The sequence below is a fragment of the Oncorhynchus masou genome, chromosome 20 (assembly GCF_036934945.1).
Source record: "Oncorhynchus masou masou isolate Uvic2021 chromosome 20, UVic_Omas_1.1, whole genome shotgun sequence".
Classification (NCBI taxonomy): domain Eukaryota; kingdom Metazoa; phylum Chordata; class Actinopteri; order Salmoniformes; family Salmonidae; genus Oncorhynchus; species Oncorhynchus masou.
In genome coordinates this window covers 8,811,754-8,839,207 of record NC_088231.1, presented here as the reverse complement: position 1 = coordinate 8,839,207, position 27,454 = coordinate 8,811,754, and the positions used below count along the sequence as shown (strand labels likewise).

Sequence of the window (27,454 nt, the reverse complement as noted above, 5' to 3'; positions counted from 1 at the left end):
CAGCTGGTTGGTTGGTCAGCAGGCATGAGACAAAGACAGGCAGGCAGAACACATATGTGGGAGTGTCTCAAATTGAAATGGGGAGGATAATAATGATACTGTTCAAAAGTTTGGGGTCACTTAGAAATTTCCTTGATTTTGAAAGAAAAGCCAAAAAAAATGTCCATTAAAATAGCATAAAATTCATCAGAAGAACAGTGTCGACAATGTTAATGTTGTAAATGACTATTGTAGCTGGAAACGGCTTATTGTTATGGAATATCTACAGAGGCCCATTTTATCAGCAACCATCCCTCCTGTGTTCCAATGGCACGTTGTGTTAGCTAATCCAAGTTTATCATTTTATAAGGCTAATTGATCATTAGAAAACCTTTTTGCAACTATGTTAGCACAGCTGAAAATGGTTGTTCTGATTTAAAGAAGCAATAAAACTGGTCTTCTTTAGACTGGTTGAGTATCTGGAGAATCAGCATTTGTGGGTTCAATTACAGTCTCAAAATGGCCAGAAACAAATAACTTTCTTCTGAAACTCTTCAGTCTATTCTTGTTCTGAGAAATTAAGGCTATTCCATGTGAGAAATTTCCAAGAAACTGAAGATCTCTTACAATACTGTGTACTACCCCCTTCACAGAACAGTGCAAACTGGCCCTAACCAGAATAGAAAGAGAAGTGGGAGGCCACGGTGCACAACTGAGCAAGAGGACAAGTACATTAGAATGTCTAGTTTGAGAAACAGACGCCTCACAAGTCCTCAACTGGCAGCTTTATGAAATAGTACCCGCAAAACACCAGTCAACAGTGAAGAGGCGACGCCGTCATGCTGACCTTCTAGGCAGTGGCAAAGAAAAAGCCATATCTCAGACTGGTCAATAAAAATAAAATATTAAGATGGGCAAAAGAACACAGACACTGGACAAAGGAATTCTGACTAGAAGGCCAGCATCCCGAAGTCGCCTCTACACGGTTGACATTGAGACTGGTGTTTTGCCAGTTTCATTGCTTTTTTAATCGGAACAACAGTTTTCAGCTGTGCTAACATAATTGCAAAAGGGTTTTCTAATGATCAATTAGCCTTTTAAAATGATAAACTTGGATTAGCTAACACAACGTGCCATTGGAACACAGGAGGGATGGTTGCTGATAATGGTAGTCTGTACGGTTACGTAGATATTCCATTAAAAATCAGCCGTTTCCAGCTACAATAGTCATTTACAACATTAACAATATCTACACTGTGTTTCTGATCAATTTTAAGTTATTTTAATGGACCAAAAATGTGCTTTTCTTTCAAAAACAAGGACATTTCTAAGTGACCCCAAACTTTTGAACAGCAGTGTATTTTGTTGTCAGTTGTTTTTGGACTACTTGTGAAAATCCACGTTCTCATACAAAACGCTCCTACTTTTACAGTTTTGTTTTCCAGAATTAAAGTAACTAATACAGTGTCCTTCCATAAGCTTATAATTTGATAAGGTGAATTAACTTAGCTATTTCCTATAATATTCCCTTGTACATTTATTCATTCATTCTACGAAGCGTTTTACCAGAAAGGATAAAAAACATTTGTACACTAGTTATTAAACAGCTTCTATAATAGATTTAAATGCAGCTCATAGCTCTTAATGTTTTTTTTTATTTTTTTTTTAAATATCAGCCACATCAAGAGGAGGCTTGTACTGCACGGTGTAAATAAGTCTTACAGTGCAATGTATCATACTACTTGGTGTAAACTATCAGCATGTTGGACAACATAATAAATATAGGTTTCCAATTTCCAAAACCGTACTAACGACAAACACCCCCATAACAACTTTATCAATGCATAGGCTTACAGTTAGTGCTAGGTGAGACAAACACATGTCAGTCATAGGAAGTACATTTTCCTTCAATAAAACAGCTATTTGTATGAATGTTGGTGGGGGGGGGGGGGTGATGTCGGATTAATCAAGATAATTCTAAAGAGTGAGAAAGTAAAGCATGATTTGTCAAGCATTTTAACACACGTTTGAACACACCACCAAAACGAGTAACTTTGTGTGCTGATGTAACATAGCGGAGGTGCTTCGTAAATACTGAGTCATTGGTTCTATAGACGTCAGCTCTCATGACACCGACCACATAGCATGTGATGCTTAAGTCTACAGGTCATTCCTGTTCTTCTGCTGAGGTAGAGTGGATAGTGGATCCAGTTTCCCCTAGTGGATCCAGTTTCCCCTAGTGGATCCAGTTTTCCCTAGTAGATCCAGTTTTCCCTAGTAGATCCCGTTTACCTAGTGGAATCTGTTTCCCCTAGTGAATCCAGTTTTCCCTAGTGAATTCAGTTTTCCCTAAAATATCAACTTGTTTTTGTCCTCCGTCTAGTAGACCTTATTTTTCCCTTGAAGACCCTAGTTTTTCCCTAGGAGATCCTGTTACTTTTTCCATATAGTTTTTCTCTAGTACAGGAAGCTTCTTAAAAAAAATGCTGGGTTGTTTGGTTGACCCAATTTCTGGGTTGCAGGTGTTGGGTCACTTAGTTGGGTTGTTTTCTTTAGAAAATTCAGGGGTATTAATGCTGGGTACTGGGTTTTTGATGCCGGGTTATTGAGATATCACCCAGCGGGTTAGCTCAGAAGGCTAGAGCTGTGGTTTAGTTGGGGTGTGGCATTCAGATATTTATTTTTGGCCACCCATGAGAGTAAATGTTATTCCAGCAGGTATATCTCTCTAGTCACCCCCAAAACCAATTATTTCTTTGGCCGCCTCTCCTTCCAGTTCTCTGCTGCCAATGACTGGAACGAACGACAAAAATCTCTGAAACTGGAAACACTTTTCTCCCTCACTAGCTTTAAGCACCAACTGTCAGAGCAGCTCACAGATTACTGCACCTGTGCATAGCCCACCTATAATTTAGCCCAAACAACTACCTCTGTCCCTACTGTATTTTATTTATTTATTTATTTTGCTCCTTTGCACACCATTATTTTTATTTCTACTTTGCACATTTCTTCCATTGCAAATCTACCGTTCCAGTGTTTTACTTGCTATATTGTATTTACTTTGCCACCATGGCCTTTTTTGCCTTTACCTCCCTTATCTCACCTCATTTGCTCACATCGTATATAGACTTGTTTATATTGTATTATTGACTGTATGTTTGTTTTACTCCATGTGTAACTCTGTGTCGTTGTATGTGTTGAACTGCTTTGCTTTATCTTGGCCAGGTCGCAATTGTAAATGAGAACTTGTTCTCAACTTGCCTACCTGGTTAAATAAAGGTGAAATAAAATAAATAAAATAAATTCTGGTTAATCTGTTCTGTTATATTGTTATCACGTGTTAAAGTCAAACATTGACTCTGTTGAGGTGTCAAAGAGTCTTGCACAAGTGTATGAGTTCCACAACAATCTATGCATATCGCAATGTTGATATACAGTGCATTCGGAAAGTATTCAGACCCCTTGACTTTTTCAACATTTTGTTACATTACAGCCTTATTCTAAAATGGATCAAATATTTTTTTCCTTCAACAATCTACACACAATACCCCATCATGACAAAGCGAAAAGCAGGTTTTTCTACATTTTTTGCAAATTTATAAAAAAAACATCAACAGAAATACCAAATGTACATAAGTATTCAGACCCTTTGCTATGAGACTTGAAAATGAGCTCAGGTGCATCCTGTTTCCATTGATCATCCTTGAGATGTTTCTACAACTTGATTGGAGTCCACCTGAAGTTTGGAACAACCAAGACTCTTCCTAGAGCTGGGCGCCTGGCCAAACTGAACAATTGGGGGAGAAGGGCCTTGGTCAGGGATGTGACCAAGAACCCAATGGCCACTCTGACAGAGCTCCACAGTTCCTCTGTGGAGATGGGAGAAACTTTCAGAAGGACAACCATCTCTGCAGCACTCCACCAATCAGGCCTTTATGGTCTGGAGGAAACATGGCACCGTCCCTATGGTGAAGCATGGTGGTAGCAGCATCATGCTGTAGGGATGTTTTTCAGTGGCAGGGACTGGGAGACTAGTCAGGATCGAGGGAAAGATGAACAAAGCAAAGTACAGAGAAATCCTTGGTGAAAACCTGCTCCAGAGCGCTCAGGAATTCAGACTGGGACAAAGGTTCAACTTCCAACAGGACAACGACTCTAGGCGCACAGCCAAGACAATGCAGGAGTGGCTTCGGGACAATGCAGGAGTGGCTTCGGGACAAGTCGCTGAATGTCCTTGAGTGGCCCAGCCAGAGCCCAGACTTGAACCCGATCAAACATCTCTGAAGAGACCTGAAAATAGCTGTGCAGTGACGATTCCCATCCAACCTGACAGAGCTTGAGAGGATCTGTAGAGAAGAATAGGAGAAACTCCCCAAATACAGGTGTGCCAGGCTTGTAGCATAATACCCAAGATGACTCGAGGCTGTAATCGCTGCCAAAGGTGCTTCCACAAAGTACTGAGTAAAGGGTCTGAATACTTATGTAAATGTGATATTTCAGTTTTGAATTTTTAATAAATCGACTAAAAGTTGCAGAAATAATTCACCTAATTTCAGTTTGTGACAAAGCAGTTGTGAAACACATTTTCAATAACCAAAAATATTGTATTTTCAGTTGTTTGAGGCTGGTATACAAAACCAAAAGTAAAATATGTAAAAACGAAACTTAGAATGGGACGAGTAGAAATAGCGTAAATAGAACAGATCTACCGCTTCTTAGGCTTGGTTGAAATTATGACCGGTCTATAGCTCACATTTCTGTCAATTTGGTCGGGTCGCCCAAAAAGTAAGATATTGCAGCATTCTGTGCAGTAAATCACACATGACCATGTTCTTATAAATATTAACCCAATACCAAATAGCCATCGTGATATTCTGCTGTGTCGAGCAATGCTATTTCTCCTCCACAGCCCAATGACATCATTCCCCTTTCACCTAGTTCCTGCCGGCTACGAAGCGAGGTTACTATCGGTCAAAACTGCTTTTCATGCGAAGTGGAGAGCAGAGCGGATGTGGTCTCGACTTGAGTTGATGTTTCTCTTCTCTAGCGTTATCTTTTCGATAAGATGCAATGGTTTCTCAACATTCGAACATTTGTGTTTAGTTGTATTATGTTTTCGTCAACATTGTTATTTCAAAGATTATATTTATATGGTTATTTGTCCGATAAACGATGTGTGATTCAGATGAATTTTTCTGATCATTGATGGCTGGTTTTGTATGAAAAATATCAGACAGAGAAAGGAATGAGTGATGCATATTTTGAGACAAGAATGGACACTTTCTCAGGTCCAGGGGGACATTTTATTTATTTCGTAATTGCAGGGCATGGTACAGATATAACAATGAATGATTTGCCGTTCTATATATAGCCAACTGATTATAAACCACGTAACCCCCTCATTTTCTCACTCCGAGGTTACTATCGGACAAACCATCCTCTTCCGCTCATCAACTATCCTGTCTACGTTGCATACCCGCAGGCAGGCGTGCCTTTGTTTTCAACACAACTGTGTTGCTGTATTCTGTAACACGTAATTTTAGGATAATGGGGACATACAGACAGTCATTCTACTATATATAGGTTATGGCTTTGAGAAGTTGCCTATGTATTTAGGCAATTGAGGAAGCACAATCTTGCTTGTGCGGTGTTGCCAAATTGAGAAACTCATTGCAGATCGAGGCAACGTCAATTGTTCAAACCCCAAATAAAGACAACGCAAGTTATTCATTTTAGTGGTCAACATTTTCTGTGGCTAATTTAATGAGCGAATGTTTATCATTCAAGATGATGGTCATTATGCTCATGTTCATCATGTGTTTGATATTTTGTATAGGTCAGAAGCCTATCATATTTGTAAAGATAAAGCCAAAACAATCGAAAAAATATGTAATCTTCCAAAGGCACTCAGTATGCACCCTCCTTTCGACTGCGAATTTGGTTTTCTGCTCTAGACCAAGTAGCCCCCTCCACCACCACATAACTGCTCGCTCTTAAAAGGGCAACGCCACTGTGTGTGTGTGTGTGTGTGTGGGGGGGGGGGGGGCAACTTGAGCATTGCGGTAAAAAAACAAAACAACTTACAAATACTTTCAATGCGTTTTTTCGCAAAACGTGGGTTAACTGCGTTTACTTCTTTATCCTCCACTACACCACTGGCTACTATATCTTATATAAGAGTGTGTGTGCACAATACACTTTGCATAAGCATGCCCTTACAAAAAATAACTGCTGTTAGAGTGCAGTATAACTGCAGTTATTCCCAAATTACTGCATCCAAAATATCACAGTCAACTGCAATTACTGCAGTTTTACTGCAGATGTTTTTCAACTGAAATATTTGTTGTAAGGGTGGTTTCAATTGAATTCCAGCCTTCGTCTAATTTTAAACACATGGAACAAACAATTAAGTCTATGGATCACTTGTATGAGCCAGAACAAAATAGCCAATGCTTTAACCTTGGCAAGGAAGTATCACTGTCAGAAAAGCCTATCACATACTTCCTCTGTTTTGCTAATGCTTTGCATTCAAGTTGTTGCAGGTGTAGCTTTCCATAAGAAGGCTACTGCTGTTTAATTAACAGAATGACTAATCTCTCATGGACAGATATATTGAGTTGCTGACGTAGTTACAGGAGATTTTGGTTCTGAGTGGCTGAGATTGCAGAAAGACAACCAGATCTCACAGCAAGGTTCTGCTTTGAGACAGTTGAATGACCAGGCACTCACAGATGGTTTGTTTTTTACATCCAAAGAGGATTAGCTAGCTACCCAACTCATTCAGCCATTCTCTTCCACCGCTAACATAATGTCTAGTCCTAGCCCCACACTGTGCTAGCCACAACAGCTATTGTGTCCCATGCACTGGAAAATTAAAAGCACTTGGACCATGAGGCATTTATACACAGAAAATTCACCACTGTTGAATCAACACTGTTACATTTTTAGCAATCAGCCAGTGTGTAATGGGTCAAGACTTTTCAGTGTTAAATTAAGTGCTGACACCATTACACTTTGTCAGTGTTAGGTAATTAAAACTTTTAGTGTTACGCAATAACATCTCATATAGTATATTTAACACAAGGAGGTGTTTACAACAGGGATCATCAAATAGATTCAGCCGCGGGCCAATTTATTTGTCTTGAGCAGATGGTCAGGGGACCAGAACAGAATGACAAATAATTTCTCAACTGCAAATTGACCACAAGAAGCCCAAAAATATATAATATTTAACTAAAACAGAATCATTTCAAACCTTGCTTATATTTGAATAAGATCACGTTACATATGTGTTATTTTATAGTTTTGATGTCTTCACTATTATTCTGCAATGTAGAAAATTGTAAAAATAAAGAAAGACCCTTGAATGAGTAGGTGTGTCCAAACTTTTGACTGGTACTGTATATATACGGGTGGCAGGGTAGCCTAGTGGTTAGAGCGTTGGACTAGTAACCGGAAGGTTGCAAGTTCAAACCCCCGAGCTGACAAGGTACAAATCTGTCATTCTGCCCCTGAACAGGCAGTTAACCCACTGTTCCTAGGCCATCATTGAAAATAAGAATTTGTTCTTAACTAACTTGCCTAGTTAAATAAAGGTAAAAAAATGAAAGTATTCAGACCCCTTAACTTTTTCCACATTTTTACATTACAGCTTTATTCTAAAATGTATTCAACTGTTGTTCCCGCATCAATCTACACGCAATACCCCATAATGAAAACGCAAAAACATTTTTTTCTAATGTTTTTGCTAATTTATTACAAATAAAAAACATAAATATCACATTTACATAAGTATTCAGACCCTTTACTCAGTACTTTGTTGAAGCACCTTTGGCAGCAATTACATCCTCAAGTCTTCTTGGGTATGACGCTACAAGCTTGTCACACCTGTATTTGGGGAGTTTCTCCCATTCTTCTCTGCAGATCCTCTCATGCGCTGTCAGGTGGATGGGGAGCATTGTTGTACAACTATTTTCAAGTCTCTCCAGAGACTTCAAGTCCGGGCTCTGGCTAGGCCACTCAAGAACATTCAGAGACTTGTCCCGAAGCCACTCCTGCATTGTCTTGGCTGTGTGCTTAGGGTCGTTGTCCTGTTGGAAGGTGAACCTTCGCCCCAGTCATAGGTTCTGAGTGTTCTGGAGCAGGTTTTCATCAAGGATCTTTCTGTACTTTGCTCTGTTCATCTTTGCCTCAATCCTGACTAATCTCCCAGTCCCCGCCGCTGAAAAACAACCCCACAGCAGGATGCTGCCACCACCATGCTTCGCCATATGGATGGTGCCAGGTTTCCTCCAGACGTGACACTTGGCATTCAGGCAAAATAGTTCAATCTTTGTTTCATCAGACCAGACAATCTTGTTTCTCATGGTTTAAGAGTCTTTAGGTGTCCTTTGGCAAACTCCAAGCGGGCTGTCATGGGCCTTTTACTGAGGAGTGGCTTCCATCTGGCCTCTCTACCACAAAGGCCTGATTGATGGAGTACTGCAGAGACGGTTGTCCTTCTGGAAGGTTCTCCCATCTCTACAGAGGAACTCTAGAGCTCTGTCAGAGGGACCATCATGTTCTTGGTCACCTCCCTGACCAAGGCCCTTCTCCTCCAATTGCTCAGTTTGGCTGGGTGGCCAGGTCTAGGAAGAGACTTGGTGGTTCCAAACTTCTTCCATTTAAGATTGATGGAGGCCACTTTGTTTTTGGGCCCTTCAATGCTGCAGATATGTTTTGTTTCCCTTCCCCAGATCTGTGCCTAGACAAAATCCTGTATCGGAGCTCTATGGACAATTTCTTCGACCTCATGGCTTGGTTTTTTCTCTGACATGCACTGTCAACTGTGGGACCTCATATAGACAGGTGTTGTCCTTTCCAAATCATGTCCAATCAATTGAATTTACCACAGGTGGACTCCAATCAAGTTGTAGAAACATCTCAAGGATGATCAATGGAAACATGATGCACCTGAGCTCAATTTCGAGTCTCATATCAAAGGGTCTGAATAATTATGTAGATAAGGTATTTCTGTTTTTATTTTTAATAAATTAGCAAAAATTTAGAAAAACCTGTTTTTCGCTTAGTCAGTATGGTGTATTGTGTGTAGATTGCTGAGGACATTTTTATTTATTTAATCCATTTTGGAATAAAGCTATAACGTAACAAAATGTGGAAAAAGTCAAGGGGTCTGAATACTTTCCGAAGGCACTGTTTATATATATATATATATATATATATATATATATATATATATATAACACTTCATATAATGTTTTTAACTGTTACAAAAATAGTTGTTTTTTTCTCAAATGGTCTTTTTCTCTTTACAACCCTCTGACACATGCGCTAATCAAAGTATTTACAAAGACTTCAGATCTGATAGCGGATGTACTCCAACTCTAATTAACCATAGACCACTTAAACTGGTACAGCACTTCCACTCAAGGTTGGCCAAGAATAACTAACTGAAAGCCACTAAGCCACGCCTCCGATATAATTGCCTTTTCGATTGAGTTACCACCCATGACTGTATTTATTAGTAACAGACACATGGTTGTTGAATTTGTTCACCAAGTGAGTTTCTAGGCAAATGTTATCATTCAAATCTTTATGACGTCACAAATCTCGTAAGGCCTTATTTTGAGGCCTAGTTTTAGTAATACAGTGGCCTGAAACTCATTGTTTACAGGCCACATCAGGCCTGCAAGTCACATTATGTTGGTTTGCAAAGTGATGTGTACATTCCAACAGTTGGCATTTTCATTCACCAGTAACCTGCATTCGGAATGGCTGTCTGTGTTCTAAACACTGATAAAGAACACTACCATTTCAATAACGGGTGCAATAAACCTGACTGATTTGATTAGTTTAGATAAATTATGTTGTGTAGCATGTGATTAATCAATCAATGTGCATGCAAAAACACAAATAATAAAAACAATCCAAAAAATCTACCTGCTGTAGAGCACACAGGGAAATATGATAATGATGAGTGTGGTTTTGATGGGAATTTTTACTCTCCACAGAGTAAAACTGACACAATCACACTCTCACACGCAACTGTGTTTATTAACACCAACACTGGGATTATTTTGCACCATTTACCACTTACAAAGTGAATATAACTCCTGAATCAACATGAGAAATGATACACTGAAAAATCAACACGAGATAACACTGGCCAATTTGCTGTGTAAGTGATATTTATCTAGAATCAATTGGTAGCATCAGTCATTTAAATGCAAAAAATGTACAAATATCACAATAGACCTTTAATGTCATCAGCTTGAACTTCACCAAGTCAATTGAGCTTTGTGAGGGTAAATATTGAGCCGTTTTCAATACAGTTGTCTCTCTTAATCATGATCCTCCTTCATCCTTATTGTTTGACCTAAATTAATCATATTTCTTCATGGATTGTGTGTCTAATCTCTCCTAACTGCTGTCTAATTGAAACCCCCTACTGTGTGGAAGTGTTCTACAACACCTATTAGAAAAAATAAATACTTTTGTAAACTGTCTTCAAGATACAGTAGATCACTGGAGGCTACTGAGGGGAGGGAGGCCTATAATAGTGGCTGGAACGGAGTGAATGGAATGGCATGTGTTTGATACTATTCCACTCCACCCATTACCACCAGCCCGTCCTCCTCAATGAAGGTGCCACCAACCTCCTGTGCAGTAAAGTATGAGTGAGTAAGTATAGAGTATAGAAACATAGTGAGTAGAGAAACAGTAATCTACACTTAAAAATATATTTAGATATACATAAAGATACAGTAACGATTCACCATCGTACAGTAAAGATTCACCATATTACAGTAAAGATTCACCATATTACAGTAAAGATTCACCATATTACAGTAAAGGTACAGTAAAGCTACAAAGATAGACTACTGTAAGGAACAGCCCTTGTGTTGCCCTCTAAAGTCAACAAATGAAGACCTTCAGGGTTCATGAACTCTATGGTCCATATTGTATATTGAATGTGAATACAAGAGTATATGTATGTAAGACTGTAATACAGTAAGACTAAACCGAAGAGACTAGACAAGCTATTTAAAGATTGAACACCAGATGGTTGATCCTTTGGCAGAGAGATGCTACCATGTCCTTGCACCCATCCCCTAAAGACAGAGACACAAACCAATTAGGATTACTCTACTCAACAATCTGTGATACATCTTCAACATTCAACTTGTGCCCAGGCTCAGAGTGTATTATGTCCTGTAGTCTAGTTGATGATACATTGATGTTGGCCCTAGTCATCACGAATGCAGCATCGTTGGACAGTATTGTGTAGTTAGTTAACCAGTGAACCTGGTCGTCAAACCTGTGTGTCTAGTTATTGTTTAGTCAAAGTCACTGAAGTGGAATGGTGTTTGGGCCAATAAATATCAATATGCTATGACAGACTCTAAATGTAGGTTCAATCTGAAGTTCCAACACTTCTAGAATTCTATTTCAAAAGGGTACAGCATAATTCTATATTTATAAAGTGTGTGAACTGATATGCCTTCAGATTGAATCTACATTTAGAGTCTGTCATAGAATGATGGTATGTATTGGACTCGATTATCTCCCCACTGGCCACTGACAAGACTGAGCACTTGATTTCAACCCAAAATGTGATTATTATACAGATATGACAATTACGCATAAAATGATTGTATACGTTGCATGGACGGATTCAATACCTAAATATATCTGTATAGGGCACCGTAGCCCTCTTAGGAGCTGTTTTTCTTGGGGCTCTACACGTGTGTCCCGTTTAAGGAGACAGCAACACAAACAGCCTCCTATCCTTTTGACCGCGAGTTACCTTTCCTCTTCTGAAAGCGGCTGCATTGGCTGCCACTATAAAAGCTTGGAGGAGAAAAAAGGCAGAACCAGAGACACAGAGCAGCGAAGACAATAACGGTCGTGAAAAAGCGAATAAAAAAGCGTCAATTTGACCTTTTCCAATTCAAGGAATTACAATTTATGAACATTGCAGAATTGGATTTTCGCAGCATTAGGGGAAAAGGTCGGTTGTTTTTATTTGTTCGTTTTTGTTGTTTCTTTGTTAAGTTGCTCAGTGGGAGATATGCATTGTGTTCTGCATCATCCCAAATGAACTGTTTTATTTGATATTTACAGAATGGATGTACATGGTCGCGCATGTTTGATTCAGTTTGTAAATATTTTCAAAACAAAAGCGCATCTTTGCCTTCGCACTTGTATAGTACGCGACGTCGTTCACAACAATCAACACATGATTTCTAGTGTTTATCCTCAATCAAATGCATTGAATAACTTAGATGCATTTGTGAGGTTTTGGTCGGATGGGTAAGATGACAAAGTGTGGGTAGTGTATGTTACGTCCTTTATCGCATATGACAGTATTGTGCTTGACGAATACAGTGTGTGTGCTACACTACAGCATCTGCTGCGGTTTATTGTATAGAAGAGTATGCTGCGCTGAATGACCGAGAGTAACCCCTTCCTCTTGAAACAATGAAACATCCAGCATGAAGTTCTGAAGTTATTTCGATTATTATATTGCACTGATATGGTTGACATTCGAATACAGTAGTTTGTGAAATTATGTTTTTATTGTTTTAATAAATGTTTGTTTCTGATTCATTGATGCAGGCTTGATGTTGTAGTTAAAGGTAGCAGATGTTTGCCAAAAAGGATTAGCAATTATGTTTTATTGTCGGCCCATCGTTGACCATAGTGGTTGTCATATCGTTATTCATTCGTTTTTTTTTCATAGCCTGTTTCATCAAAACGCTGATTAATTTTGTTCTTGGTCTTTGTAAGATTTTCGTATTCTGAATGTTTTGAGACCGTAGTTGAAAATAGAACAGGCTAAGCTTCTATTGGGGGAAAAAAAAGATGATCATCATATGGATCTGGAACGAGTGAAAAATGGCAATAATCGCATTAAAACACTAGAGGAGCCCGCAGCAATTCTGCACCAGGCAACCGCATTGATTCATTTGGAGGGAGGCTGTTGTTTACAATTTGTACTGTAGTGGTTTGTTATGTTATGCGATGAAGCTGAATGAAAAAACAACGTAAAAACATGGTAACAACCCTAAATGTAATCAATATACGATCGGTTCATTTGAAAATCTGTTTCATTACGCTGGGACCTGAGGTAGACTATCATTCAGATTTTGCCCAATTCATCTTTTGAACGTGTTTCGTAATGAATAGGCTATCAATCCACCCACCCACCTGGAATAGGCTACATCACTGATGAAATGTTACGTGCGTAGTCTGCTGGTCCTTCACTCGTCTCATACAGTTTTGTCTTGAAAAAAGGGATTACAATTGTTTGAGAGAGTGTTGCGTCAGCATAGTTGACTAAATGGCAGGTGCTTTACATTTTAGTAATTTAGCAGAGGCTCTTATCCAGAGCGATTTACAGTAGAGACCGCATAGATTTTCATACTTTTTTGTTGTTGTTGCAATCTGGTCCCCCGTGGGACTCGAACCCACAACCCTAGCGTTGCATGTGCCATGCTCTTACCAACGGAGCCACACGGGACCCATCTGTGTCATAAAAACTCTGTTGCATCTGGAAGTATTTAACAATACAGCTGTTTGTATAACTAGATAGTAGCAGCATTTGCCTTTTGCTATTTGAGTGATTGCTCATTTCTGCATGGCAAATAGCTGGATTAAATTCAATTGAAATGTCATGAGGACATTTGGTACTTTAGATATTAAAGTATTTTTTTTTTTTTTTTTTTGCAATTGTGTGGGTGGCACACCTTCACTTGCCAAGTATCCAGTGACTGTTTGTAGATCCAAAAGTCCCAGTGTGTTTTTTGTAACAGACACAGAATCTCCCAATCCTGGAAACTGCTCTGATTGGTTAATACAGTCCAGTATCCATTGGAGATCTGATGGTTATATTTGGTTAGACTTTGACCTATGAGTGGCGTGGTGTCCAGTGGACTCAAACAGCCTTCTTCTCTGGTCTCACTGTGCTGTGTTGTCTGCAGATGCAGAGCTCAAGAGTTGTAGAAAAGGTCCCCGAGTCTCACTGTGTTGTCACTGTGCTCTGCAGTTGGGAGCTGGACGGCTGAAGGATTGGTCCCTGAGGCGAGATGGCCGTCTCTACTCAACTGGGCTTACTGCTGTGGAAGAACTTCACCTACAGACGGAGACAGACAGTAAGTAGCTACTACAAAATAAAAGTCCACCAACCCCACGTAGATTCTGTGAGATAAGGGGAGCATGTCAAGGAAAGTTGCCATGGGAAAAAACAAGGTTTATTGGCTACGAAGTTTGGTAGCATATACAATGTGTTACTATTGTCGTCTGTGTGGCCAATGCACACAGAAATAATAGCATTGTCTATGTATTGGTAAAAAGGGTGAGATTGTAAAAAAAAAAAAAAATGAATGAACTTGATCCTTTGACTCATTGAGGATGTTCAAACCGTAGAGGATGTCAATGTAGCAGAAAGTCAATGTAGTGATGGTGACTCGTAGCGTGGAGGAGTCTTAAGTGCTCTCCCAAGTGCACGTTTTCCACACAAAGCGTTTGGATTCTGGAACATTTTAAACAACACCGTCACCTTGTCTTATCATGTCATCCAACTGTTAAACCTCAAAATCTCTCAGAAGAATCTAAGAACCAGACACATTTATAGAACATATCCCCGGCCCCCATTTGACCAATCATCCTTTCGTCTCCCATCCCCCATCCCGATGCTCTGTGAGTCTGGGGCTGGGAGGACAGCAGCTGTTGTGAACATATGTCCACCCAACCAACACCTCTCCCTTCCCACTCCCAGTCCTAGCTCGGATAAAGATTATAATATATTTACCAACAACAGCTGATAAACCCCTTAATGGCTGCCTGACACCCCAATAAGGGTTTGTGGAATGACCCACTTCCACTGAAAAGCTGGACCAGTCCATTCTAAAGGGGATCCTAGGTTTTAAAATAATATTTCTGTAATTGATGAAATGTCTCTTAGAATCAAAATGACCCATCCAACATAGTCAAGAAATTGGTAACCTGGATTGTAAGACTAAAGTACACAAAGAAGCTTAGAGGTGTGTTGTCTACTCTAGCACAGTGGTTCCCAACCTTTTTCAGTTATTGTACCACCAACTACATTTTGCTCTGCCCGGAGTACCCTTGAAGTACCCCCTCATGAGTCTTCTCAAGTACCTCTCCTCGTACCCCTGGTTGGGAACCACTGCTTTAAGTCACTGAAACTTTCAGTATTTTTTTTGCGTCAAATTGTTTTTACATCCATGGCCACCCTACTTTGCAAACAATGTCAGGTTCAAAGATTCCTCCTCATCTGTCGTTTTGCCCCGAATAAACTCCACATGATTGTATGATTGAAATCTCCAAATGGGTTGTTCTGTAGGGAGACCATTCTTCCTTACTATGGCATTGGTTTCACTGTTTGAATGCTGTTTGTCCTGACTGAATTTGTCAGTCTCTCATCGACCTTTTGAACTTCCCTTTCAGCTCCAGTTAGTTATCGAGATAATATGGCCGCTCTTCATCTTCTTCATCCTCATATCTGTGAGGATGCATTACCCGCCCTACGAGCAACATGAGTGTGAGTAGCCCACACATACAGAGTGCCTGAATTCACAGTGTGCTATTTTCTGTCTTATGTCAATTTAAATAAAGCTTTTAGAATTTGAATTGAGCTCAAATCGACTCAAATCGAGCTTTGTCTATTTGCGCAGTTATAATGAGGCAATTCAAAAATAATGTTAGTGCCTCGACTGGGTAAGTAGTGACGTACTAGAGGCCTCATGACATTTGGTCCGAATACTGTTGCCCGTAATCATTTGTTCCCATTTTCCATTCTTTGTAGTCAGATGAGTCAGAGATCACAAGATGGAGGACAACAGGATTCTAGACAGTTGTCCTTTATATCATCAGCCACTATTGTTTATTGAGTCCAAGACTCATTGGAAAGCAAAGCAATACAGACAAAAGATACTTCAGGGAAAGAGAGAGCTCATCATTTTTAAAGGACATTACTGTTCGTATCAAAGACAGTTAGTCACAACAGAACAGTGGAAGGCAGGAGATTCCCACAAGAAATGTGTCTCAATGGATTTCATTTTACTAGAATCTAGAACAATGGATAAGGGAAGAACATTTGTGGACTTAGTGAACACATGTGGAAATGATACAAATACCTGGAAAGGAATATATATATTTTTATTGTCCAAGAAATGTCAATGCAGAGAAGAGTACGTTAATGGCCTTACCTGCCATTCCTCATCACAAGCCAAGGTCCTCCCTCTATACTGTTTTCTTAAAAACATCCCACTCAGTCGGTCAATATCCCACTCAGTTGTCAATATTTGATATATTGACCCATTGGCCTTTAAAACTCCTGTAATACACCATAACAGCTCTGGGAACAGTTTGTTACTTACACAGATAATATATTCTCAACTTTGAGGGTACTTCATTTATAGTGTAATTCTATTTCCTTTGCATTCCACTTTGTGAAAGACCCATTGATCATTGATTCAATGGAGTCAGTCAAGAAAAGCCGTTTTCCTGGAACGACCAGATTACAACATGTACCTGTTGTATCTTGGCAAACTCACATTGATTAACGCGGTCAAAGAATGTTAATAAGAACATGATAATAATTCTTAGAAAACGTCAACTCCGAGAAACCCGTTGTTGACATTTTAAAGGTGTTTTGACAAAGTTAGAAGCTAAAATAGAATTGTTTATTTCTGTAAAATCAGAGAGTGCAATGAAATTGAATTATTGCGAAATTCACCTGAAAGCAATAGTAAATGAATCTCCATTAAATGAACTTCCTGAATTCAAATGTATACCAGTAGGACTCCAACAACACTGTACTGTGCAGTATGTTTGTTTACATCAATACAGTATGGATGTCAGTGGAAGGATGTATAGCTACTATACTGTCTATTGCCCTCCTTATATCTATCTTGTCAATACAGGTCTCCAGTAAAGATCTTTGTTTCATCCCAATTGGCATGCTATTCCCTATATAGTGCAGTACTTTTGACCAGGGCCCATAGGGAATATGGTGCTATTTGGGATGTACATACTGTATTTCATCAGGTCAGAAGGCTATACCTTTGCCCTCATATATCCCCCTCACTAGCTTTAAGCACCAGCTGTCAGAGCAGCTCACATATTATTGCACATAGCCCATCTATAATTTAGCCCAAACAACTACCTCTCCCCCTACTGTATTTATTTATTTAATTATTTTGCTCCTTTGCACCCCCATTATTTCTATCTCTACTTTGCACATTCTTCCACTGCAAATCAACCATTCCAGTGTTTTACTTGCTATATTGTATTTACTTCACCACTATGGCCTTTATTGCCTTTACCTCCCTTATCTCGCCTCATTTGCTCACATTGTATATAGACTTATTTTTCTACTGTATTATTGACTGTATGTTTGTTTTACTCCATGTGTAGCTCTGTGATGTTGTACCTGTCGAACTGCTTTGCTTTATCTTGGCCAGGTCTTAATTGTAAATGAGAACTTGTTCTCAACTTCCCTACCTGGTTAAATAAAGGTGAAATAAAAAAATATATATATATATAATACACTGAGTGTACAATACATTAGGAACACCTGCCTAATATTGAGTTGCACCCCCTTTAAATTCATTGGGCATGGACTCTGCAAGGTGTCGAAAGCGTTCCACAGGGATGCTGGCCCATCTTGACTCCAATGCTTCCCACAGTTGTGTCAAGTTGGCTGGATATCCTTTTGGTGGTGGACCATTCTTGATACACATTCTTGTTGAACGTGAAAATCCCAGCAGCGTTGCAGTTCTTGACACACTCAAACCAGTACGCCCGGTGCCTACCATATCCCATTCGAAGACACTTAAATCTTTTGTCTTGCCCATTCACCCTCTGATTGGCACACACACACAATCCACGTCTCAATTGTCTCAAGGCTTAAAAATCATTATTTAACCTGTCTCCTACCCTTCATCTACATTGATTTTAAATGGATTTAGCAAGTGACATCAATAAGGGATCATAGCTTTCACCTAGATTCACCTGGGCAGTCTATGTCATGGAAAAAGCAGGTGTTCAGAATGTTCTGTACACTCAGTGTAGGTTGGACAGCAGGCCAGTAGGCTAGACTATTAAACTCTGTGTATGATACGTTAACTGTGGACTGTGAAAGGACAATTCAAGTGTCACTACAATGGCACCGCTTTTAAAAAATCCAGCAGGCGTGTCAGACACACACACACACACACACACACACACACACACACACACACACACACACACACACACACACACACACACACACACAAACATTGACAAAAAAGTAAAGTGTGAATACTTCTATAACATCTTGTTTTGCAGAATGTGCACGTCACCATTTTGTTGACTGTCAAACTTGTCACTAGTCAACTCGGCCGTAGATAGCAATACTTGATTTCACCCACTCAACTCGACAGTATTGACCTCAGGACTGGGTCACACTGTATCGTCCCACTCTAGGTGATTGCTTCACAATCTGCCGGGCTTTACAGTAGCAGATAACGGTTTACTGACAACCTCTTCTGACTCGTCACTGAAAGTGAATGCTGATCCAAAGGTCACATGAGTCATGTGGTTCACCGAGGCAATTATTCACCAGATACCCCCACGGGGGTCTGACTGTTGTCTATGGTACGGAGTTTGAGGTTGCGGACAATGGCGGTCTCTCTTGGTCTCCGTCCCAGATGTCCCCCTATTCCCTACATAGTGCACTGCTTTTGACCAGAGCACCTGCGGAATAGGGGGGCATTTGGGACGCAGGCTTGGTCTCTCTGCTAGATAACACAGTTCCTCCGAGAACACGAGGAACCTGTGCCCACTCCAGGTTCCCCCGTTGTACTGTGCTCTTGCTAAACAAGATGTCCGCCTGGCTGCTCTTTCGATCTGCTGAATTGAGCCAAGCTGAAATGGAGTTTCACTCAGTCCTCCTTGCTCTGCCGTTGTGAAATGTTGGGTGACTGACTGAAGTTCCACAATTACCCAACCTAATAATTTGACTTCAGTGGCCGTCTGGGCAGTTTCATAGGGAGATATTGTGACATAGAGTGGTGTCGATCATTGAACTTCTCTATTCCCCCCCCCCCCTCCAGGCCATTTCCCTAACAAGGCCATGCCCTCCGCGGGCACCTTGCCCTGGGTACAAGGGATCATCTGCAACGCCAACAACCCCTGCTTCCGCCACCCCACACCAGGAGAGACCCCAGGGCTGGTGGGCAACTTCAACGATTCTATGTGAGTTCATCCCGGGTAGACTGACCCTTTGACATTGCCTGAGTTGATAGGATGATTTGATTAGTCATGTCTATGACAAACAACCAGTAATAACAAGCAAACAATGTAAGCTAAGACATTAAAACATTGAAATAATGGACCATGCCACAAGGAGCATTGTTCCTCCTTTCAGACCCTCAACCCCAGAGGATCCCATGTGTGTTTTACCACCGTTGTTCCTCACATCGTCTATTCGTCTCTCTATGAAACACAGAATCTCCCGTCTGTTCATTGATGCCAAGAAGATCCTCCTCTACAGCCAGAATGACAAGAGCTTCGAGGGCTACAAAGTTCTGGTGCGGGCTCTGAGGAAACTACAGGGCAACACGGCAGGTAGGACAGATCACAGTACATAGACCCTGAGCTTCAGACGTAAAGATGCATCCCACTGGGCCAAAAACTGGTTGAACCGACTTTGTTTCCATGTCATTTCAACAAAGTAAATGCAATGCGATGACATTGAATCAATGTGGAAAACTGATTGGATTTGCAAAAAAGAAACAACAACATGCGGGAATTTCGTCTTTTTTCTTTTGTTGTTGATTTCACATTGAATTCTCGCTAGTCGACAACTTAACCAAATGTAAATTAAAACTAGACATTGAAATGACATCTGTGCCCAGTGGGATGTACATGGATATTGATGCACCGTCCATATATTTACGCTGATGTATATATTTGTACGTATTGTTTAAAGTACTGCATGACATCACATTTTATGTATGTTTCTGCATGTACATTGATGTTACTGAATCTGATCCTAAGCCTGTACCCACCTGCATACATAGGCCCTGAGCCATAGACGTATTGCACGCATACTGATCTGAGTTTGGTTAGCCTGGTTTTTCAGTAGGTAGGTATGATCACCTATCTGTACATGCCTTCTAGCTATAGACGTAGGACACACATTATACACTTGAAGCACATAGTACTGAACTTGAGACTTGTTTGACGGTTTCAGTCCTTGTTTTCCTGGGGCCATACGGTGCAGAGAGTTCAGAGCAAATGGCATGCTTAGATTTTAATGGCCTCCATGAAAACCCAAATTCCTAATGCGAAGAAAAGCAGATTACTGGGGACCATACAGCTCCTAATCAAAATGGGGCCTTTTGGCTCATAATGGAGGGCAATGGGTGCAGGTTGGCAGCATAGAAATAGAATTACTAGAATGGACGTTCTCATTCCAGTAAATGTTCTATGATTCAGTGTACCCATGAGTGATCCAGTCAAAAAACGTGGTGGTCTGAGGGGCTTTGTTAGCCTGGTCACATATCTGCTGGGAGTTGGCTTGAGGGCACAAACAAATATGGGACCAGGCTTTGTCCCTTCTAGTAATTAGATTTCTATGGTCGGCATAGCACTGGTGTAATCAGTCCACGCCAGTCCTGGGGTGGGGAGGTTGCTGCTGGACCAATGGGGGGAGGGGCAGCGCCCATGTCCTGTTCTATCTCTTTAAATGGCAGGAAGACCTCTGGACCCACCCATCACAACAGGATACAGATTTAAACTAAGTGGCCCTTTAATGTTTTGACTGCTGTGTCTGTGTCTGAACTGGACCAACCCTGGGCTTGGAATGTGTCTACATCCTGTTTGAGGATCATTATGTGCTCTCGTCTCCCCTCGCGTTACTGTCCATCTCATTTTAGATGGTGAATAAGTAATCGTATTAACTGCATGATAAAACTGAATACCCATTGAAAAGAACCTCCTGCACACTGCTCCACAGATTTAATGGGTACTGTATATTCGCTTTTGGCTCTTGCTGAGCGGCCATTTTCAGAGTGGAAGGCACATGGGGATGTCATGACCTTGGCCCAGGAAGAGGGGGGAAAGGTCTTCGAGGATATCAGGTTGATGATAGTATCTTTCCCTTGCGTGAGTCTTGAGGTGTCCCAGTCCCCACACACCTACATATCTGCCATACATATTGTCTCCCCACCGGGCAAAATGCGTTGAATTAACGTTATACCAATGTCATATTTCAACGTTCAACTGACATTGACTATTAATTGACTTTTTTTTAGGGTTGAATTGGCTTATTATGTCATATCAACTGCTGGATGAGCCTCATGGTCTCCTCATCGAGGGTAACGCTAAGACCGCTGTTAAACCATTTTGAAGATAACAAATGTCATTCGTTATTACATAAAGGAGCATAAATGAACTGTGTCTGTGGTAACCATACTATCTAACGATTCTATATCTAACCAAAGAGTAGTTCCGCGACTGACATAGGCCTACCACTAAAAGATGAATCGCTTCAGAACAGAGCTCACTGACCCCACTATGGCCTGGATAGAGAAAAGGTGTGAAAAAGTATTTCACATTTCCACTCCAACATGCATTTATCGTCTATCTACTTCTTGCAGTATAACTTCACACCTTCCTTCCAGAGGACTCGAGCACAGTTAAGATATTACCTGAGATATTCAGGTCACAAAGACCCTGTCAACACTATTGCGTAACAGCTCCTTCCAGCATAATTATGTTGTGGGCAAATTAAAACGAGTCACGTGAACAGTCTGGCCAAACGTGGAGAAAGGTGTCAGTGTTAAAAATACCAGTGTTTTAACTTCAAGACTTGAAAAGCAACCAGTGTTAAAATTGGTTACGTCAGTGTTTAAAAGGAGTCTAGGAGCAGATCACAGCTCTGCATTGAGCCTCTATAAATCCTTCCCCCTATATAAAGCCTTACAGTGGAGTGTCATTGTGTCAAAGGGGAGAAAGTTCATTTTGTTAGAATTAGTGCCTCGTGTCACAACAGAAGCACTTTAATCTTATTCATGAAACATATCCACTTCTCTTTAATCTCACGAAATCCACAGACTTTTTCTCTTCTCTCACTGTATGTTCTATATATGCTAGACATCGATACGATGCTGATTGCATTTCTCGTTTTGGGTTTGTAACAAAAACTAGCTTTAATGTAATGGGTTGATGTGTCAGCCAGACTGACACTGACGGGGGTTTCCTAGGTGGGTCGTTTGTTCTTTCGAAGATCGCTAAAACTATTCTCTTCACACAGACGCCCGGATCCACGGCACTCACAATTCTCCTTCTCAAAGTGGTCTGGCTCGCCTAGTGTCCCACATTCTTTGTCCTTTTTCCCCGTCGCTCGGTCAAGTTCCAGATCAGCCAGACTCTCATTTCCCGTTTTGGTTCTGTCGAATAACACCACAGGCAGCTTCCTTCTCTCAGGTTATTAGACTCAGTCAGTCAGGACAATCATCCCCCTGTGTCCCAAATTGCGCCCTATTCCCGATGTAGTGCAGTACGTTTGTTCCACGTCTTCTATCAACCTGAAATTATCTGTAGCCAACTGTCTTTTGCCATTCTTGGCAAAGGCAGCCATTTTGTTTGTCTGATTGTAGGTTGTTTGTTGAGTCAGTGAGGTTTGGGAACAGGTGAACCATCAGTCTCCTCGGGTCTATCAAGTATTACTCACCAGAAGCCAGAGCCAGTAGTGACAAGTCTGGATACCAGTCTGCCTTGTATTGTTGTAGCCTACTTGTTATTGTTTTGGTAGGTCCGAGACACAGCATAGTCACCACCTAAGCCAAGTGCAGGGCTATCCCTCTTTCTTGCATGGCGGTACTCTCACTAAGTAGTTAGGGGCCAAGTGCAGACAGACAGTACCTTTAGGGGCTATCCCTCTGGTCTTGCATGGCGGTACTCTCACTAAGTAGTTAGGGGCCAAGTGCAGACAGACAGTACCTTTAGGGGCTATCCCTCTGGTCTTTCATGGCGGTACTCTCACTAAGTAGTTAGGGGCCAAGTGCAGACAGACAGTACCTTTAGGGGCTATCCCTCTGGTCTTTCATGGCGGTACTCTCACTAAGTAGTTAGGGGCCAAGTGCAGACAGACAGTACCTTTAGGGGCTATCCCTCTGGTCTTTCATGGCGGTACTCTCACTAAGTAGTTAGGGGCCAAGTGCAGACAGACAGTACCTTTAGGGGCTATCCCTCTGGTCTTTCATGGCGGTACTCTCACTCAGTAGTTAGGGGCCAAGTGCAGACAGACAGTACCTTTAGGGGCTATCCCTCTGGTCTTTCATGGCGGTACTCTCACTAAGTAGTTAGGGGCCAAGTGCAGACAGACAGTACCTTTAGGGGCTATCCCTCTGGTCTTTCATGGCGGTCTTTCTCACTAAGTAGTTAGGGGCCAAGTGCAGACAGACAGTACCTTTAGGGGCTATCCCTCTGGTCTTTCATGGCGGTACTCTCACTAAGTAGTTAGGGGCCAAGTGCAGACAGACAGTACCTTTAGGGGCTATCCCTCTGGTCTTTCATGGCGGTACTCTCACTAAGTAGTTAGGGGCCAAGTGCAGACAGACAGTACCTTTAGGGGCTATCCCTCTGGTCTTTCATGGCGGTACTCTCACTAAGTAGTTAGGGGCCAAGTGCAGACAGACAGTACCTTTAGGGGCTATCCCTCTGGTCTTTCATGGCAGTACTCTCACTCAGTAGTTAGGGGCCAAGTGCAGACAGACAGTACCTTTAGGGGCTATCCCTCTGGTCTTTCATGGCAGTACTCTCACTAAGTAGTTAGGGGCCAAGTGCAGACAGACAGTACCTTTAGGGGCTATCCCTCTGGTCTTTCATGGCAGTACTCTCACTCAGTACTGTTGCTAAGGCACATCTCCAGTCTCTTGTTTCCTGAAGTCAGGATGATTAGAGCTCATGACCACTCCTTGGTTATTTGCTCTGGGGTCGTCCCTATGCACTGGAGTGGTCTCTATGCCGTGGGGACGTCTCTTCAACACATACCACGTCCCCCCTGACCTGCTCCCAGGAGCCTCTGGGGCAGCTAAGTGTTTCCTGTCTAGTTTGTGTTACCAGTTGAGATTTACCTGGAACCCAAAAGGGTTCTCCTACAGGGACAGACAAAGTTGTAGGTATAAGTTTTCTTCAAATAGTATAGGGTTAGGAATAGGGTTAGGGTTGACCAGGAAAAACTCCTTGGCCCTAGTTATGGGTGAAACTACCTTCTAGTAACCCCCCCTCCAAGGGGTAATGTTGCTACTTTACCATGTATCCGGTAGCTACTCTTGTCACTGTGCTAACTAACGCAACACAAACACAGAGACGTTAATGTTTAAGTAAGGAGATTACAAATTCAAGGTGGGCAGGGAGGGACGGAACAGAGTGAAAAGTGAGGAGCCCAGAACTCTAGCTCAGTATTTGGGCCAAAGTGGAACGCCCTAGAGTAACCCCGGCTACGGAGTGCGAAGCAGCACAGTGCTGAGCTGACTTCAACTGGTTTTGAAGAGGAGATGACTTCTCTGGAATGGTCTGACCCAGTGAACACAATAGCCCTCAGGGTAAACTGGGTCCACGATATCTCTCCCTTCACTGTATCACTCCATTCTGTCCATGCCAGTATATCAGTATCATATATCTACAATACCATATTATTGAGAACTTTACAGTTTTCACCCAAAGAACACTGTGTATTTGGAGTTCCCCCAGATAATAGACTATCATTTCTTTATTCAAGACGATGAGTTTCGATGCGAAATCACAATTGTATCCATAAAAACACATTTCTGTCTTTGAAATAGATCCGTTTCTAAGTTTGCAGCGCGGTGTTCCTAGTCAGTCTGTTGAATGTGCATTCCATCATCCCATTCAAGGTTTCAAGCTGAAGGACTTTCTCCGCGATAAGGAGACCTTGTCGTCGTTCCTGCATTGCAACGCCTCCCTATCCCATCACGCCGTCCAGCAGATTGTGGAGGCTGACCTCAACCTGGAGAAGGTAAACATATTCACTGTGTGAGGAGAAAAGAGAAGGCTTCTCCTTCTGTTTGTCACCACATCAAGTACCTTATTAAAGACAGCTACACTTGTAACGCCCTGTAATGACATCATAAGGGGGGTGGTGTTTTGAGGAGAGAACCAAGTCTGTGGCTCATATCATCCTCTTTCTCAGGGAAAATAATTCAGCTCAGTTTCAGCACAATTCATCACTGTCTGTAGTTGGAGGGCAGTAGTCACATGATTTAGCTCCGCCCTCCGTCTCTCCTCCGTCTTCTGTCTGCCTCAATGTGAGCATGTGCAGAGAGGGTCTCACTCACACGCGGTGGGTCTATTAACTGTATCCCACCCCCCAACCCCTGGGGATGTTTTATTACCCATCAGCCCCCTCTCTCTCTGGCCTTTTTCCACAGATTGTCTGGGAAGGTCCAACAGTACATTGTAGAAATGTTCAGGGGATTTTAGTCCGACTTTCTGTTGAGATACATTTCTTCTTCTGATATGAATCAATTTGCGTAAGGGATATTTGGTTTGGTAAAGGATTTGGCAGTATTATCCACGCACAAAAAAAACTGTGGCGCCTTTAATACCCATAGGTACCAAGTAGTGCAGTTATCTAACAGTTTGTCTCTGGTTCAAAAGTAACCTGTGATGCTGAGGGTCAAGGTCATTAAGGGAGTCTCTTTACTCTTCCACTCCACTCTACAGTTACACAGAAAGAATGTCCTGAAGCTGTCTCAGCCAGGCTATTATCTAGTTCATCCCAGCTTGGATGTGGTAATACAGGACGCACTGTTATTCACCGCAGCAGCTTCCCTCTGCCTCCCTCCCTTCCTCTGCCTCCCTCCCTTCTTCTGCCTCCCTCCCTTCTTCTGCCTCCCTCCCTTCTTCTGCCTCCCTCCCTTCCCCTCCCTCCCTCCCTCCCTTCCTCTGCCTCCCTCCCTTCCTCTGCCTCCCTCCCTTCCTCTGCCTCCCTCCCTTCCTCTGCCTCCCTCCCTTCCTCCTTCTGCCTCCCTCCCTTCTTCTGCCTCCCTCCCTTCCTCTGCCTCCCTCCCTTCTTCTGCCTCCCTCCCTTCCTCTGCCTCCCTCCCTTCTTCTGCCTCCCTCCCTTCCTCTGCCTCCCTCCCTTCCTCTGCCGCCCTCCCTTCTTCTGCCTCCCTCCCTTCCTCTGCCTCCCTCCCTTCTTCTGCCTCCCTCCCTTCTTCTGCCTCCCTCCTTTCTTCTGCCTCCCTCCCTTCCTCTGCCTCCCTCCCTTCTTCTGCCTTCCTCCCTTCTTCTGCCTCCTTCCCTTCTTCTGCCTCCCTCCCTTCTTCTGCCTCCCTCCCTTCTTCTGCCTCCGTCCCTTTTTCTGCCTCCCTCCCTTCCTCTGCCTCCCTCCCTTCCTCTGCCTCCCTCCCTTCCTCTGCCTCCCTCCCTTCCTCTGCCTCACTCCCTTCTTCTGCCTCCCTCCCTTCCTCTGCCTCACTCCCTTCTTCTGCCTCCCTCCCTTCCTCTGCCTCCCTCCCTTCCTCTGCCTCCCTCCTTTCCTCTGCCTCCCTCCCTTCCTCTGCCTCTCTCCCTTCTTCTGCCTCTCTCCCTTCCTCTGCCTCCCTCCCTTCTTCTGCCTCCCTCCCTTCCTCTGCCTCCCTCCCTTCCTCTGCCTCCCTCCCTTCCTCTGCCTCCCTCCCTTCTTCTGCCTCCCTCCCTCAGTCAGCCAGTCTGGACACATGTGCACTTGTATGCGCCTCAGACCGGTGGGACCTTTGAGCTGTGCCTCCCTAAGTGGGAAAAACAAGTCTCTCCCATGCATGACTGAAAAGCGGCACAATGCACATTTTTCACACGTTTAGTTGTTGACCATGTTGTGAGATAGCTATGACCATGTGGAAATGTAGAATAATAAAAAATTTAAAAAATTAATGGGTCAGTCCGCAAGCAAATTACCTTCCTGGAATATAATTTAAAAAAAACTGTAATTCCAGAGTGGTTCTGAAAGGTTAGAAATAACATTCCCCAAACATCTTTGTTTGTGTTGAGTCATAGGAACATTTAGTAATGCCTCTGGAGCACGTTCTGGTTTTTTGCCCTGGCGCTACACAGCTGATTAAAATAATCAACGCCTGATGATGTGTTCATTTATTTGAATCAGCTGTGTATTGCTAAGGGAAAAAAACAAAACGCGTCACCAGGACTGAGTGTTGGGAAACGCTGCCCGAGAGGCAGTAGTACTGACAGCAGAGATATGACAACAGCTTTTCTGTGATGATATATGATTCAAAACATCTGTTTCTAATTTCTGTTTCTAACATTTGCATAAATCATTCCTGACTAGGCATTCATTGTGAAAGTTGATAGAGTTAAAACACGACATCACAATTATCCCCGACATCGTCGCAACACATTTATTTTTTTTGTTTCTCGACTGCGAGAACTTGAT

General features: G+C 42.1%; 1 protein-coding gene across 3 annotated transcripts in view; it reads left to right on the top strand.

The window, feature by feature from the left end:
• The first annotated feature begins 11,841 nt into the window (after positions 1-11,841).
• Positions 11,842-27,454, top strand: part of LOC135506842 (phospholipid-transporting ATPase ABCA1-like) — a 42,433-nt gene continuing 26,820 nt past the window's right edge. For all 3 annotated transcript variants that reach the window (XM_064926241.1, XM_064926240.1, XM_064926239.1), the window contains exons 1-6: positions 11,842-11,989; positions 14,027-14,132; positions 15,451-15,544; positions 19,104-19,245; positions 19,499-19,617; positions 24,918-25,039. In XM_064926241.1, the coding sequence (XP_064782313.1) occupies positions 14,067-14,132; positions 15,451-15,544; positions 19,104-19,245; positions 19,499-19,617; positions 24,918-25,039 (543 nt within the window). In that variant the 5' untranslated portion in view covers positions 11,842-11,989; positions 14,027-14,066. The remainder of the gene's footprint in view (positions 11,990-14,026; positions 14,133-15,450; positions 15,545-19,103; positions 19,246-19,498; positions 19,618-24,917; positions 25,040-27,454) is intronic.